Source organism: Carassius auratus, linkage group LG44F (genome assembly GCF_003368295.1).
Source record: "Carassius auratus strain Wakin linkage group LG44F, ASM336829v1, whole genome shotgun sequence".
Taxonomy (NCBI): domain Eukaryota; kingdom Metazoa; phylum Chordata; class Actinopteri; order Cypriniformes; family Cyprinidae; genus Carassius; species Carassius auratus.
Genome location: NC_039298.1, coordinates 4691390 through 4709173, shown reverse-complemented (window position 1 = coordinate 4709173; position 17784 = coordinate 4691390). Strand labels below are relative to the sequence as shown.

General features: G+C 35.1%; 1 protein-coding gene and 1 long non-coding RNA gene across 3 annotated transcripts in view; one reads left to right on the top strand and one right to left on the bottom strand.

The window, feature by feature from the left end:
* Nucleotides 1-2560: 2560 nt before the first annotated feature.
* LOC113068360 (cytosolic 5'-nucleotidase 3-like) overlaps nt 2561-17784 on the top strand; it is a 36701-nt gene continuing 21477 nt past the window's right edge. The window contains exons 1-6 of the mRNA XM_026241086.1: nt 2561-2608; nt 5755-5832; nt 6197-6295; nt 10484-10553; nt 10963-11009; nt 11377-11462. Of these exons, the coding sequence (XP_026096871.1) occupies nt 5830-5832; nt 6197-6295; nt 10484-10553; nt 10963-11009; nt 11377-11462 (305 nt within the window). The 5' untranslated portion in view covers nt 2561-2608; nt 5755-5829. The remainder of the gene's footprint in view (nt 2609-5754; nt 5833-6196; nt 6296-10483; nt 10554-10962; nt 11010-11376; nt 11463-17784) is intronic.
* Nucleotides 3358-5827, bottom strand: LOC113068361 (uncharacterized). Of its 2 annotated transcripts, XR_003279527.1 has the most exons (3): nt 5635-5827; nt 3835-4259; nt 3358-3722 (listed from the first exon to the last, which is right to left on the bottom strand). It is a non-coding gene; the product is annotated as an uncharacterized LOC113068361 (long non-coding RNA). The 2 variants fall into 2 exon arrangements; XR_003279526.1 differs by having other exon boundaries at nt 3358-4259.

Sequence of the window (17784 nt, the reverse complement as noted above, 5' to 3'; positions counted from 1 at the left end):
ACATGACATTTCAAAATATCTCACTTTCAACATTTAATATGTTATCTATATTCTATTGTGAATAAAATATAAGTTTATGACATGTGTAAATTATTCCATTCCTTTTTTACTCACACTTTGTACAGTGTCACAACTTTTCTTGGAATCAGGTTTGTAACTTTACAGAGTTACAGAGAGTTCAAAGATCCCTGGTGCTACAGTATACATCCCATAATGTGAGGAACAAGAGGAACAGCAGAAATATGAGGTTTACAGTGGATAGAACAAAGATATAAAAATAATGTAGTATTAGCATCTGATAGTTTATGAGTATTGGATCCGGGAAATCATGTAGACATGACATTTTAAATTAAATATATTATCTAATCCCTAGATGACATAATAAAGCTATGAATGTATAATTTATCTAGGTTCCTGCACATCTGAAAGGAAATGAAGAGGTAGATCTTTTAGCAAAACTATCTCTCAAATCTCAAACAATAGATCTAGGTTAAGTAAAACTGAAGCCAAGACTATAATAAAGATACACATAGAAAACCTATGGCAGGAATACTGGGATATTAAAGATACAGGAAGACAGTTTTATAATATTCAAAGCAAAGTTTTGTGTAGGAAGAGAAATGGGGGAAACAGTCATTGCACGTCTCAGAAAAGGACACACAGAGGTCAATAAGACTCTGAGTTTAACTGCTAAACACACAGATGGTTTATGTGCACATTGTAACCAACCTGAATCAGTAAAACATTTAATAATAGAATGTCATGCATATGAAAATATACTTGGGACAGGAAAAAGGGAAACATACAGTATGTACAGTTAATTTTATATCAGAAAAAGACAGGTCTCCTAACAATATATGAAGATCTTAGAGTAGTATTGGGTCTTTATAATTTCACTGGTAATTTAACGAGTTAATTGGATTAATACATTATGGAGAAAAATAATGCGTTAGAATTATTAACACATTTGAGGATACAGTGGATTGATGACTAATATGAGGCAGGGAAACAGCTTACTGCATTACGGAGAGAACATCCATAAGATTCTAGATGTGGGGCAAAATCCTCCTGTTTGAGGTTGTGTCTCATATTTACATCACACAGTTAAGAAACATCACACGAGCTGTAGGGTCAGTGCAATATCACATGAGTGCAAATGTGTTACTCATCTTATACAACAGTTCATTAAAAGGGAACCCACAGCGCTTTTCATCTCTTAATCCACGCTTTGAACCATTTTGCACAATGGACCATGGACATATGTGTTGGCTTTGAAGCAGCGCTGCACAGACCGATAATAATGTAATACATTCATCAAACAAAACCTACTTTTTGTGATCTCTGTTTGATTCTTTGCACTACACTGACTTTAATATTTTCAGAGTAATTTCTCCAAATTTGAAGTGCGATTATTTAGATGAATTAATAACCACATCATGTAATTAATTAGATTATAAAATTTAATTGCTTATATATATATATATATATATATATATATATATATATATATATATATATATATATACACATATATATATATATATATATATATATATATGTACAGTACAGACCAAAAATTTGAAAACATTACTATTTTTAATGTTTTTGAAAGAAGTTTCTTCTGCTCATCAAGCCTGCATTTATTTGAGCAAAAATACAGAAAAAACAGCAATATTGTGAAATATTATTAAACCTTAAAATAATAGTTTTCTATTTGAATATACTTAAAAAAATAATTTATTCCTGTGATGCAAAGCTGAATTTTCAGCATCATTACTCCAGCCTTCAGTGTCACATGTAACATCAGTCGATCACATGATCATTTAGAAATCATTCTAATATTCTGATTTATTATGAGTGTTGGAAACAGTTCTGCTGATATATTTGATCAATAAAAGGGTAAAAAGAACTGCATTTATTCAAAATAAAAAACATTTCTAACAATATATATTCTAATCATATATTTTATTTACTGTCACTTTTTATCAATTTAACACATCCTTGCTGAATAAAAGTATTGATTTTATTTTAAAAAAAGAAAGAATAAAAAATTACTGACCAGTAGTGTATATTGTTATTACAAAATATTTATATTTTAAAAAGATAGCTTCTTTTCTTTTTTATATTTTTTTTACTTTTTATTCATCAAAGTATCCTAAAAAAGTATCACATGTTCTGAAAAAAATATTAAGCAGCAGAACTGTTTCCAACTTTGATAATGAATCATCATATTAGAATGATTTCTAAAGGATCATGTGATAATGATCCTAAAAATTCAACTTTGCATCACAGAAATAAATGATAATTTAAAGTAGAATACATTTAAAAACAATTATTTTAAATTGTAATAATATATCACAAATTTCTCTGTATTTTTGATCAAATAAATGCAGGCTTAATGAGCAGAAGAAACTTCTTTCAAAAACATTAAAAATAGTAATGTTTGCAAACTTTTGGTCTGTACTGTATAAGTTTTGTTCACACTCCAGTCCAGCAGGTGGCGGTGAAGCACCTCTTTCTTAGTTCGTTTGCAAACCGCCAAAATTAAAGACGAGGAAGAGTGGATGTTCTTTTACTGTCTATGGTTCCTAGTCATTTTGGATATTGTGTTTTATCCAAGAGGGTCTGGCTGCAGACATATGGGCGAGTGGAGCTCCACTCAAGAGCGGAAATACGTCACCTCCACTAGGGACGCCGCCGCCATGTTGGACCGGGCCACACTTTCCGTAGAATTACGTCGCCTCCACTAATGACGCGGCCGCCATGTTGGTCCGGGTAACACTTTACGTAGAATTACGTCGCCTCCACTAATGACGCGGCCGCCATGTTGGTCCGGGTAACACTTTACGTAGAATTACGTCGCCTCCATGGGGGCGAGTGGAGCTCCATTTAAGAGGGAAAATATGTCACTACCACCAAACTTTCGTTTTGTATTACTTGTTATATACACGTATAAAGGGTGCTTTGCCAGTTATGTCACCACTTTGTACGTAATGTTAATATGTTCTGTACTTTTATCTTTGTTACTTTTACCTAGTAGAAAAAAAAAAAAAAAAAAATATATATATATATATATACTAATCTTTTACGGTTTATGACAAGATTTTTTACCCCCCCCCCCCAGCAATTTGCACTACAGACATCAATTTGTTCATGTTTGTTTTACCAGTGTACAACTGCCAATGTAATATTCCATACATTTTAGAAAGTTAACCTTATGTTTTTAATATTTAGCAGTGACAAATAAATGAAATATTAAATAAATTATTTAAATAATACCTCAACCAGAATTATGTGTGTTGAATTTTGTATTTTAATCAAAATAACAACATATACAAAATAACCACAGTAAAATAATGAAGAATAACTTCCACAATTTAGAAGTTTTAATGGTTTTTGAGTAATAATAATAATTAACACATCTTACACTACATTGAAAACACATGAACTGCAAGTGACCATAATTGTTACTGTAATAACACAATGTGTTCACATGCACGCACACTTTACTCTTCAAGACCTCCATTGTCTGTGAAGCAATCCCAGCTACAGTAGCCAGGGTGGTCATCTGAGGAGTAAAACCCCAAAAGCACTCCCTGTTGCCCATTTTCCTGGTGACCAGCCCCACAGTCTTTGTGAAGCTGGCTGCACTGTAGGCGACTGCACCTAGAGATTATGTACGGCTTTCTGTACTTTAGATAGTGTCTCTTTAAATTTCTTCACTGCACCGGTTCAGTATCAACAAAAAAAGGGTAATGTTAAGGAAATGGAAGAGAGTGAGATTACTTAGTCTAATTATTATAGCCACAAAACAAGAGGGTCAACCACACTTACTGAAGTCACCATCAAGCCAGCTGAAGTGTGCCTCCTGTTAAATATGCTCCTGACTGACAGTGTTGTTAAATCTCTGGCATGAACAATTACGTCAGATGGGTCAAGTTTAATTACAATACTGACATTTAATTATCATTAATGTTAAAGCAATTTACTTGTTGCTGAAGGTGCCTGGGCCACCACAGTTGTGCTTTGTTGTTCTGATGCATCTGATTGCTGGGCTGGGGACACAAAGAAGACATGAGCACAGCAAAACTGGAACAATACTATGTCTGTGTGCTGACGTTAGGTAAATTCAACACAGAAAAGTACTGCATCATTCTCCTATGACAGTCCCATAGCAGACAAGGTGATGGTGCTCAGAAGTTCCACTCTCTATTTGTGGAGGTGTTATGAGGATGGATAACACTTGATATACATTTGATCTGAAACAAAAAAAGTAAAACAATAGAATAACAGAACAACAAAATAGAGAAAATAAATATGTTAATGTCACATGTAAAAAGACCTTGACTTCTAAGGTGGCAACATACATTTAAAATGTAAAGAGTGCTGCATCTTCCATGCCAATCCTATCCCTGGAGGTGAATGAAAAATTAAATATGAAAACAACCACCTCATATGACCTTTTTAAAATTATACAACAAATGCTAAAGGAATACACATACAAAACGATCGTGTCCTTTCATTATCCACTACGTTATTTTACCACAAGCCACCAAAAACTAAGTTACACCTATGCTATCCATCATGTACTGAAGGTAAAAATTTAAAGAGCAAACAATTAACAAATAAGTTTATCAGAAATGTATTATCCAAACTGTACTTCCCCAGTCAACTGAAAAGAAAGTATGTTCTTCAAGAATTTATTGAAGAAGAGGCAAAGAAAATAAGGAAGCTTTATTTTACTTATCCAGTTCTTCCTAAAGCCAAAGAAGTAACATTTAAAATTCTAAAGGACATTTATCCATCTAATCACTTCCTACAAGAAAGATTTAATTGGGAGAACAATTCATGCGGGTTCTGTGAGAAAGATAATGAAACTGTTGATCATATGTTTTTGAAATGTGAATCTGTACAGACTTTTTGGCTGGAATTTCAAAACTGGCTTCATTTCAAACATATCAATACACCCTTTGACTGTGATCTCAGTTAAGGTTGGAGTATTGTTGAAGGAAAAGATCCTAGACTTTTTGATAAATAACTTAATTGCTTTGTGCAAATACTAGATTCATAGATAAGTAGATAAGTAAGATAAGTATGTTTTTAAAGGTTAAACCTCTCTTCAGCGGATGGAAGAATGAACTAAAGATATTTGCAAAGTCTCTTCATTACAGGATTGACAGGAACGCCCAGAAACTCTTGTATGCTTTGAACTTGTTTTTGTTGTTAGAATAAGACCCTAAGACATCTTTCTTTTTCTTTCCGTTATTTATTCTGTTTTATCTTATGGTGTGATTATTGTTATTTGTTATTTTTTCCATCTTTTTTCTTTCTATTTGGCTGTATCGACACTAATAATATGTGTTCAGTTGTTGAAATGTGGGGTAAAGGTTTGTAATTGAACTTGATAACTTAATAAAAAAACACATTGGACAGAAACATTGATCTATAAATTACTATATGTGGTGATATATGATCAGTGGCCAGACATCAACATTGCTCGCGATATAAATCTATAAATCCATAGTGTTTAGTATTCTTATGTTACTAATTTCACGTAAGCCCTGTGCGTTTTTCTTACACTGCGCGTTACAACAGCGTCAGTTCACCATTTTAGCGATGCAGAGATAAAATTACCTGAGTTTAAGTTTGAAGTACTCCCGGCGACGCCATCTTGATGTTTTCAAGTGGAGGTGACGTATTTCCGGTTTGAGAGTGGAGCTCCACTCGCCCATGGTCTGCAGCCAGACCCTTCTCGTTTTATCTGGCTTTTTAAATTTATAATCAAGTTAACTTCTGGTCTTAATTATAGACTGTATAAAAGGTCTCAACATGGTAAGTTATTACAGCATTACTGTTACAGTTTGTATCAGTCACGAGTAGCTGACACTGTAGGAGAAGAAACTAAGTTACTATCATTTTCGCGAATAAATCACACTTTTGATCTCATCTGTAAACGGGTTTGCAGAAAGGTCTGAATTTGTTCCCAATCTGACAGTTAAATCCTAACGATTCGCCCTCCGAGATACAGTAACGGGCTGTTTCAGAAGACAGAAATAAAACTATATTTACCTCAAGTCCAGTGTAGAAAATGAAACATGTGAATGCATTTATCCTTTTGTCAACACCGAAACAGCTTGAGTCTGTATTGTAGACTTGTAAAACACAGTAAAACCTCATATATTGTATGTATGCACAGATTCCCGAGTTATCGAAGAGTTCAGTGAGAATGAAGGACCGCGAGAGAGTGGAGCAGATGTTGACATCCATGAGGAGCGCTGGAGCTAGCACACTTCAGGTAATGTGTCCTCACAGACAGAGAGTTATCACGGTGTGAAGACAACAAGCAGAAGAACACAAGCCAACCACATTCATTATACTCTAATATACAGTCTTCATAATGTCCATAAAATCCCCATCTGTTTTGCTGGGTTAGGGCCTTATTCAGTCACGATGTGCTTCTCTGCAAAGTGAGACATCAAGTTAAATTCAGAAATGGGTCTCCATTAAATGTATTTAATGTTTCAGGGCATGGCTTTTCTTTATTTTAATTTAAAGGAAATTCAGACTTTTTTTTTATCCTTTTCCATAAATACATAAAAACATGCATAAAAGCCGTTTACACTGATCACAAATTAGATATAATTTGCAGGCAAGCAGCTAGGCATTTCTCTTCATAAAATAACTCTTCTACATTCATTTGAATAGAAGTGTACTTGAAGTACAAATTATGAACTGTTGTACTTATATGAGATACATAACAGTGTCTCAGGAAAAGCGTAAAAGAAAAACAGAATGGAGGACTGTATATGAACCCATGTCCATTGACTGCTGTTTACATGAACTGAACAGCCACTAGACGGCAATATGACTAATTAAATTAATTTCAAAATATGAACTCTTGAAATATGACCATTTACATTTATGCATTTAGCAAACACTTTTATCCAAAGCGACTTACAGTGCATTCAAGTTTTTTTTTTTCCTAAAATGTGTTTCCTGGGAATCGAACCCGCAACCTTTCGGATGCAATGCTCCACCACTGAGCCACAGGAACACGTGTCAGATAATCAGGTTTGGAATGATGTTAGGCAATGTTCCCTCAAGGTTTTTTTTTTTCACGCACGACAGTTACATTCTTTATTATAATATAATATAATATGAAGAAGTAAAGCAAATATTGCTCACAAATCCCCTTTTTGAGATCAATTATTTATTAAGTTTATAATATAATTGTAAAAACAAACTGAATCATTTAAACTGAGATCTGTAAGCTAAAAAAATACATATTTAATTATCTAAAACATCCTTGTAGTAGATTTTGCACACTAAGATTACTACACCTGTGTGCGACTGTAAATGTCTTTTTTGTCAGAGTTTTGTTACCATTCTGTGCTCATCATCCACTATTTCCTTCACTCAGTCGTGATGTTTTATTTCACATGCATTGGCTCTCGCATTGAGCTGCTTCATCTGATGGCCTTCTATTCAGTGGTGCGCCTTCTCTGCCTGCCCTACAGAAAAAAAATATTATTATTATTATTTAGGTATCATTTGCATTTGTGTAATGTCCACAAAATGGCCTATGATTAGTTTTGTTTAGGTTGAACTGGAATATCCTACATAAAGTCTGCGGCCAGCACTACAGATAGTGCTTCCCTTTAGTTCAGAGACCTTGAATCTGACGAGCATTAGTGACAGAATCATCAGCCAATCAGATTTACACGTTCCATGACAGCACGCCCTCTGGGTCCAGCGACCACCCAATCTCACTTCAAGGCCCCCCCCCCCATTAAAATCATGTTCCAGGAGTAAAATACACATTTTTGGTGGGTTCCCCTGGGAAAATTCACATTTCAGGGGATAAATATCACGTCACTGAGGTCGCGTCAACCAGCAGACATGAAAAACATCCCGCAGGAACATTGTTAAAGTAGTCCAGTTTGGCAACACTGCGTCCATCGTTTAGTTGAACATTTCCAAGCCGCTGTCGCCGGTGCCTCTACACCAGATCTGGAAGTGGAATTACTGAAGGATAAAGTACTTAAACTTAGTTTGCTAACACAGGTTTTGTGCCCCAATTCAAAGATTGCAACTATGAGTGGCTAACAGCTGGCACCGAGCACAAGAAGTTATTTGGCCATGTTTATTTTTTTATATGAGTAATGTGTGGAATGAGAGACGCACAGACTTTATTTAGAAGTGACAGGTGAGTGCTGTGTTACTGGACGAGTGTTGAATCATGCTCATGTTATGGAGGTGTATGTGCTGGTTGATAATACTGTGGTGGTGTGTGGATTAGGGATTCTTCTTTTCCAACCTGCGGTTCACGCTTTTCTCAAATTATTTGGCCCCCCAGACCGCCACGCAAATAAAGTAACATTTCTGTACATCAGTAGTGTAGCCAGAAAAGAGACTCTGGGTGTGCATATGAAAATCTGGGTGTGCCACATTTATTGTCAGATTACTGTGCAAAATTATGGGATAGTATTTTTGTCACACTGCTTCCGTCCCACCATACTCCTAGTGTTAATTTGCAAGTCGTGTCAAAATGTAGTTAATTGTTGAATGTAATAATTTTCTTCCAAATATGATAATTTTGAACTTTAGCTATTTCATTTTTTTTATTACAATTTATTCACTTTAAATAAATTATAATATATAATTATATTATTAAAATGAATTGTAGTTGCTCCATATAGATCTTTTTTTTCATGTTGTTGTAATGTCTGGGAAGCCAGAATGCGCATGCATCAACAGAAACATTTATTAGCTGAACCCTGTTTTTTTTTACGTGCCATTTATAGCAAGCCATATTACAGATGATATTACAGATGCTTTGTCAAATTTAAGTTGAAACGCGTGCCGAACCGTGTGTGGTGAACCGAACGTTTTTTTTTTTTTTTTTTCAGCGAACCGCGCCATCCCTATCACCTCAATAATCAATCAATTACAGGCCTAAAACAATAATGCCCGAGCAGACGGATATTAGTACATCTCATCACACCGGCACCCGCGTCTAAATCCGTTGTATGGTCTGGTTTTCAGTCTAAAACAGTTGTGTCAAGTTAGTATAAATGTCTCGTCTGTTTCGGGAGGTGCGCGCAAAGTCAGCGGAGGATCGCACCTCCAAACTCGCACCGGAGGCTTGCACCTTTTTTTCTCAGATTTTGAAAAATCTTCGCGATCGACTTAAAATGCTTCCACTTGTCGACCGCGATCGACGGGTTGGTGACTCCAGATATAGCGACCAACTTTTTTTGAGCAAGCATTGATTATGCGTGACACAGTCTCAATTTGTGGGAGGCATGTAACCGAGTCGCGAACAGGCTCCAAAGTGCCGATCTGAATCAACTGAGTCGCGAACATACTCCGAAGTTCCGATCTGAATCAACCGAGTCGCGAACATACTCCGAAGTTCCGATCTGAATCAACCGAGTCGCGAATAGGCTCCGAAGTGCAGATCTGAATCAACAGAGTCGCGAACATGCTCCAAAGTGCCGATCTGAATCAACCGAGTTGCGAACATGCTCCGAAGTGCCGATCTGAATCAACCGAGTTGCGAACATGCTCCGAAGTGCCGTTCTGAATCAACCCAGTTGCGAACATGCTCCGAAGTCCCGATCTGAATCAACCGAGTTGCGAACATGCTCCGAAGTGCCGATCTGAATCAACCGAGTCGCGAACAGACTCCGAAGTCCCGATCTGAATCAACCGAGTCGCGAACATACTCAGAAGTTCTGATCTGAATCAACCGAGTCGCGAACATGCTCCGAAGTGCCGATCTGAATCAACCGAGTCGCGAACACGCTCCGAAGTGCCGATCTGAATCAACCGAGTCGCGAACAGACTCCGAAGTCCCGATCTGAATCAACCGAGTCGCGAACATACTCCGAAGTTCTGATCTGAATCAACCGAGTCGCGAACATGCTCCGAAGTGCCGATCTGAATCAACCGAGTCGCGAACACGCTCCGAAGTGCCGATCTGAATCAACCGAGTCGCGAACAGGTTCCGAAGTGCCGATCTGAATCAACCGAGTCGCGAACAGGCTCCGAAGTGCCGATCTGAATCAACCGAGCCGCGAACAAAAAATATATATATATATATATATATTCTAAGTGAACAACAATAGCCAAAGTTTAGTAAACATTTTTTATTGAAACTATAAAATATAATTCTGCATCTATTTTTAGGTGGCTACGCCACTGCTGTACATGCCTGGACCTGACTGCGGGGATATCACACAAGTTACGCTGCTACGTAGACCTTTGTGTTGAAACCTTATCAAAGAATGTAATAAAATATGAAAATAAATGGTGTAATATATGACTTGTTTAAAATACTGTGAATACTAAACGTATGGTGTTGGTCTGTATGAACATGCTACATCTTCATGTTCCTGTGTGTTTTCTGTTGAGTACAAAGCTTGGGTCCTCTCATGTCATGACATTTGTATTTGACGAATGTTTGTTGTTTATGTTGTAGGTAATCTCAGATTTTGATATGACTCTCACCAGGTTCTCTTACAACGGCAAACGCTGTCCTACCTGCCATAGTAAGTACAAACATCTCCATCGCCTTTACATCAATAAATATTGAGTCCGATGTCTTTGGTCAGATGTTCTCTCTGTGGTTCTCAGTCCAGCTGTTTGAAAAATTAAAACATTTTAAAAAATGCATTCAATGTGAATGCTGAATTGTTGTTTAGTTGATTTTGAAAAGAATAAACTAATATACACCTGGGATGAAATCACGGGTAATTTTCATTTTTGGGTGAACTATCACTGAAGGTTGTGAGAGTTGCTTTCTGTTAACACTGTATATGTAAATCAAGTTTAACATTAATGCTATTGAACAGTGTAAGCTGTAAATAATCTTCAGGAAATAAACCATTCTTAAAAAGATGTTCTTTTGTGTGGGTTGTTCTTGTGTTGTTAAATGAGTTATAAATGATATGTTTTCAGATATTATGGACAATAGCAAACTGATCAGTGAAGAGTGCAAAGCCGAGGTGAGAAAGCAGATGTTTCCCATAATTAATATTTTGAGCTTGGATTTAGTGTTGACTTTGTGCAACTGTTTTTGATGTAAAATTCACAGATTTTCAACTAACTTTGAGTATTTGAGCAATGTGTTATTTTTCTGTTACCTCTTCTTGTGAAAACTACAGATCTAACAGATAGCTAATCTGTTTTATTTCTGTTCTTTTTGCAGTGCCTAATTTGCATAAATGTTGTTTTTATCACAAACACTGTTTATTCTGTGTGCGGGTTTCATAGACCATAATTATATTACCTTAACTAAGCTTTGTAAAGCTTTCTTTTTGATGACCAGGACAGTCTTTTTGTCAGTCATTTTTGAGGATTGTTTTTCTGCAGCTGAAGCGTCTTCTGGACACTTACTACCCTATAGAGATTGACTCCAGACGCTCAGTTGAAGAGAAGTTGCCGCTCATGGTTGAATGGTGAGATGCATCTTATCATTGCACAACTTATCTCTCAAGATCAAGTGATTCCTATGGGGGTCCAAGACTGACCATAATTTGTTAAACAGGTTGAAAGTGTATGTAGGAATGCACCAAAGTATCAAGTCAAGTCACCTTTATTTATATAGCGCTTTAAACAAAATACATTGCGTCAAAGCAACTGAACAACATTCATTAGGAAAACAGTGTGTCAATAATGCAAAATGATAGTTAAAGGCAGTTCATCATTGAATTCAGTGATGTCATCCCTGTTCAGTTAAATAGTGTCTGTGCATTTATTTGCAAAGTAAAGAAATATAGAGCCGTGAAGAAATATAGAGCTGAGTATCATCAGCACAGATGATAAGAGCAGATCATTTGTAACTCTAAGGAGAGCAGTCTCAGTACTATGATACGGTCTAAATCCTGACTGGAAATCCTCACATATACCATTTTTCTCTAAGAAGGAATATAATTGTGAGGATACCACCTTTTCTAGTATCTTGGACAGAAAAGGGAGATTCGAGATTGGTCTATAATTAACTAGTTCTCTGGGGTCAAGTTGTGGTTTTTTATTTATTTATTTTTTGATGGGAGGCTCAGGGCGGATCTAGAAAAATATTGATGGGGTGGCGAGAAGGGGGCAGGAATTTTTGAGGGGTGGCAGCACATGGCAGACGTGTATATACTGAATTAAATCACAGTTATCACAGTTTGATGATAAATATATGTGCACACTACAAAAGGACACAGGCTATCATTTACAAACTTAATCTCATGCAATCAATGTCTTAATTAAGAGCATTATAAAAGATTCAGTGTGATCAATATGTCAATTTATTATAAGAAACACAAGATTTTAACAGCCATTTCCAGCTGGGGAGACTCAACTGATTTTCTACAGTTTAGTGTTAATCATCATCTAACTCAACCAGTCAAGAGCTACATTTAGCCTTAGATGTTATATGAATATGGTCCTGAAGCATAGCTTTTATTAGCTGACAATAATAATAAATAAATAAACATTATAGGCACAAATACAAATGTACTTTTAGAAATTGTTTCTGAAAAATATGGTGTTATTGTTTTGGCAAGTTTAAATTAAAACTTCTATGAAAACTTGTGTGATATTCCTTTAAAATAATGTTTTAGTATATCTTTTTTTAACTATATTTTACTGAGCAAATTCTTACATAATTTCTTTGAGTTAGACCAAACTTTTCTTTTGGTGGGTTGTAACCAGAGTTTCTGTGTTTTTTAATTAACTATTATTATTAGCTAATAGGAAGTATAGCATATCAAGTATGCTAATAATTGAAGTATAGCATACTCTTCTGTGCAATAGTACTATATTTCTGTTTGAATTTCTTTATACCGAAATTTTATTTTGACAGGTTGTTATAAAGACATTGGCGTTTCTGTCAGTCTGTGTCTACGATACGAATGAATGACGATAGTTTTATCAAATGAAATGGTGAAATCCTCTCATAGCGCTGGAGTGCACATGTGTAGCATACATCATGTGTTAATATAGTGAAGAGCTGAAAACACCACGCGTGCTTCAGTGTGTGTGTGTGTGTGTGTGTGTGTGTGTGTACTTGTCTACCTATCCAACAGGGGACCATGGTGTCGTTACACACTCACCAACAGGGGACCTCTGAGCTAAGAGGGGACATTTTTCAGGTCCCCTGTTAGACATGCCTTAAATCATGCTAAAATCAACTGAAAAAGCCCCTGGTGAAGTTTTTTTAATTTTGACCAAGTGGGGACCTGGACGTGTGTGTGTGTTTAAACTCATTCTCAGCAGCGCCCCTGTAGGCCGGGGCAGGAACTGTAAGGGCAAATTCACACACGTCGTTCACACTCCTCTATTGTCTGAATGCCTGCTGTTCCAGAGAGACTCTGAGGCTCTGAGAGGAGATTGAACACAAACCAGTCTTTTAAACTCCTAAACTCTTCTAAACTCTTAAAACATTCATATTCTCAAACATCCAGGAGGACCACATTACAGTGAGGCAAAATAGTGTCTGAATTATTAGCATTATTATTTCACTCTAATGCTAAAAAAAGTTTATTTTTATATTTTTTACACCAAAATTTTTTAACAGTGTATGTTGAATGTCAAGAACTGGTATTTTATTGTTATCATCAACATTGCCATTGCATGCACAGATAGTGAGAATGTGAATTATTGTTAAATGTAAGGTCAGCCGATCAGGCGTCACACTTCACCATCTAACAGGGGACCAGTGTGCTTTTTTTTTTAATGCAACAATCAATATATAATTTTGAAAAACTGACATATTATAACCAAAAATTCCTCATAAAGTAGACTACCAGTAAATTTGATAAAAATTATTCTGACAATAGACCTGACCATTTTTTGCGTAAGTGCTATCTGATATTATCAAGATGAATTTGTTCTGACAGGTTAACTCTGAGTTCTTGTCATCTTTTATTACCATTATCTAAACTATAGCAAATAAACTGTGATAATGTGTGAAATGTTCAAGGTGTCTGAATAAATGTAGTTTTTACTGTATACATAAACAATATACGTATATGTACTTATAATACTGACACATTGAGAAGTGTCATTATAGTTAGTTAGAGTCAGATTAGAGTCAGCCAGCTGTCAACAGTTCAAGGGCAGAGGTAATGCCTCTTATAATTAACTATATATATATATATATATATATATATATATATATATATATATATATATATATATATATATATATATATATATAATTATTATTATTTTTTTACATTTATTTGACATTTTCTTGGCTTAACCCCAATACACTTCTCAACGTATGAATGCAATCAAAACCCATTCCTGAGAAGGTCCTATCAGTGATGATAATTTGATCAGACAGATAGATAGATGGATGGATGGATGGATGGATGGATGGATGGATGTAGATAGATAGATAGATAGATAGATAGATAGATAGATAGATAGATAGATAGATAGATAGATAGATAGATAGATAGATAGATAGATAGATAGATAGATAGATAGATAGATAGATAGAACAGATAGATAGAACAGATAGATAGATAGTGCTAATGTTGATCTGAACACTTAGGTCCCCTGTTAAATGGTAAACTGCGACATCTCTTTGGTTGCTTTGACATTTCTTGCCAATTTCATGTTAACTTTGAAAATATTCACTTGGCCAAATTTCTAAATCAGTGTTACAATCAACATATATTGTAACATTATATTATCATCCTTGCCATAGCATTCAGAGATGGTGAGAATGTGAAATATTGTTAAATGTAAGGTCAGCTGATCAGGCGTCACACTTCACCATCTAACAGGGGACCAGTGTGCTTTACTCTAGAGAAAACACTATTATATGCACAGACCTGTTGCTGTGTATGTTTAGTATGTACAGTTTAGCCTGTGTGGAATTGTTTTTACTATTTGACTTTTTTCTGTTCAACACAAACATAAATGACCCTCATTGGCCGATAAGAAACATCAAAGGAGGATTCGTTGTAGAGTGTCTGACAAAATTAATGTCTTGTAATGTATAATGTACGCTCAGCACCGCTGAGTGTTCCCGCGATCATTAAATCGAAACATGTACGCGTATTTAAAAGTAATTTTAATACCCCGCATTTTGAGAGTGACTCCCTGATGCTCGCAAGTTAGGCTTCATAACATATCTAGACTGTTATTAGTATGTAGGCTATGACAGGTTTTGTAGTTGTCTATAGATCTGTTATCTTTCTCTATTTGAACTTTGAATATATAGAGAGCACTTATTGTTTCTACTTAATACGACTATTATGTTATTTGTTATGTGTTTATTTGTATGTTCAGTTTGTGAAAAGGAGTTCACTTTCAGTCATTCACTCTCAACGTCTCATCGGTGATGACTGACACATTGTGATCCCAATTCTAGAAGCTCATAATTCATGAACGGTTCCAATGTCTAAAGAGACTCACATAAAATCATGCAGGAGAGAATCCAGGAAGTTGAACAAAACCTTTTACAGAGCTTGAGTGTTGTTTTTACTGCATATGATAATTCATACTCAGGAAGTAGAACTGAAATTATATTGATTACAAGATGATTTTTCCAGTCAAATATTTTTAGACCAGTAGTTGGTCACTGAGATTCCTTTTTTTTATCTGTAAAAATCTTGTCTTGTGGCTTGAGTTAAGTGTTGGCATTAATGCTAATCAAACAATAAAAGGCGAGAAGAAAAATAATTACATTAATTTCTCAAGTAAAGCATTATTAGTTTGTTTAATTTACATCAACAAAACAAATGTATGGGTTAAAAAGAGCAGAAAGAGCTCTTTAAGATAACAATTGCATGTCAATACTTCTGACAGTAAAGAGTGCATGTGTTAGATAAAATGAGTTTGGTCCCCAGTTAGATGGTGACGTGTGACGCCTGTTAGACTGAATCACCTCTTCTTACATCACAGACACATTAACATTATATGTTAAGTTAAGAAACAACATTATATGTTAACTTAAGAAACATCATTATATGTTAAAACTTAAGAAACAACATTATATGTTAGCTTGCTGCATTGAAAAATTTCAATTGAGTTCAGTAAAACACCTTTTAACTATGCCACTTTAGCTGTTTAACACTGACATTTTTCAGAGGCTCCATTTTTTTGTAGGGTATTATCAGCATTGCCATTATATTCAGAAATAAATAAATAAATAAAAAAATAAATATATAAATAAATAAATGTAATTTGTTAAATGTAAAGGCAACCAAACAGATCACGTCATACTTCACCATCTAACTGGGGACCGGTTTGATCTTGGAGGCCAATTTGTGCATTTTTTTAATAGATAGATAGATAGATAGATAGATAGATAGATAGATAGATAGATAGATAGATAGATAGATAGATAGATAGATAGATAGATAGATAGATAGATAGAACAGATAGATAGATAGTGCTAATGTTGATCTGAACACTTAGGTCCCCTGTTAAATGGTAAACTGCGACATCTCTTTGGTTGCTTTGTCATTTCTTCAGAATTTCATGTTGACTTTGAAAATATTCACTTGGCTAAATTTCTAAATCAGTGTTACAATCAACATATATTGTAACATTATATTATCATCCTTACCATATCATTCAGAGATGGTGAGAATGTGAAATATTGATAAATGTAAGGTCAGCCAATCAGGCGTCACACTTCACCATCTAACAGGGGACCAGTGTGCTTTACTCTAGAGAAATCACCACTACATGCACAGACCTGTTGCTGTGTATGTTTAGCATGTACAGTTTAGCCTGTGTAGAAATGACCATGCAGTAGTGAACAAAATGGTGACCTAAACATGGAAACATTGAAATGAACTGATTTTGTTCAAGTGAAAAAAAATGATTGAACATCATTGAACCAAATTTACACTTCAGTTTTCACCAACAAAACTTTTGACATTGTATGGGTAAAAACCAGCAGAAAGAGCTCTTTAAGGTAACAATTGCAGGTCAGTACGTTTAATAGTAAAGAGTGCATGTGTTTGATAAAATGAGTTTGGTCCCCAGTTAGATGGTGATGTGCGATACATGTCTGGCTGATTTACCCTTTCTCGAATAACAAACGCACTATAAAGATTCTGGAGCTTAAAACTCAACAATTCTATTACTGACGAATACTGTTCAATTTAAAGGGTTTATCGTGGACTACGGTGTTTATAGTTTTTATTCGTTTAATACGCAAATTTTACATTATTTCGAGTTTAATGAAACACAACTTTTTTTCTGTCAAAAACAATTGTGTTTGACATGAGTAGCATATTTTACTAACTATTCAGCAGATTTTGTAAAAAATGCTTGAAAAAATCTTACATTTCATCTTAAAATCTTAAATTTAATTTTAACAACAGTTTGTAAGTAAAAGTTCTTAATGTCAGTTTACAGTTACCCCTTGGCGTCAATTTTTAGTTTGTCCATTTAGTGCAGTTTTTCCATGTGCAGGGTATTTCACTGGTTTCATTGAGATACCTTTGCATCAACAGACGCTGTGGACAGGGACATTTATCACGTCAGTTTTGATGTCTTTTATCTCAAACTCAAATTCAGCTGTATTTTATGATGACTGTGTTTATGGAGTGGAATTATTTTCAGTTATTAATACCTCAATGTTGAATCTTTTCACATAAACTTATTGTATGACTTCAGAAGACTTTGAATACAACACAAATAGTTTTTAATACTTTTATAATCTTTCTTGCACTAAATGTCCATGAGTATGTGTACCCCAATATATTATTTCATCAGGAAATAACATTTGCCCATAGATTCTGCATATTGATGCTAAAGGTT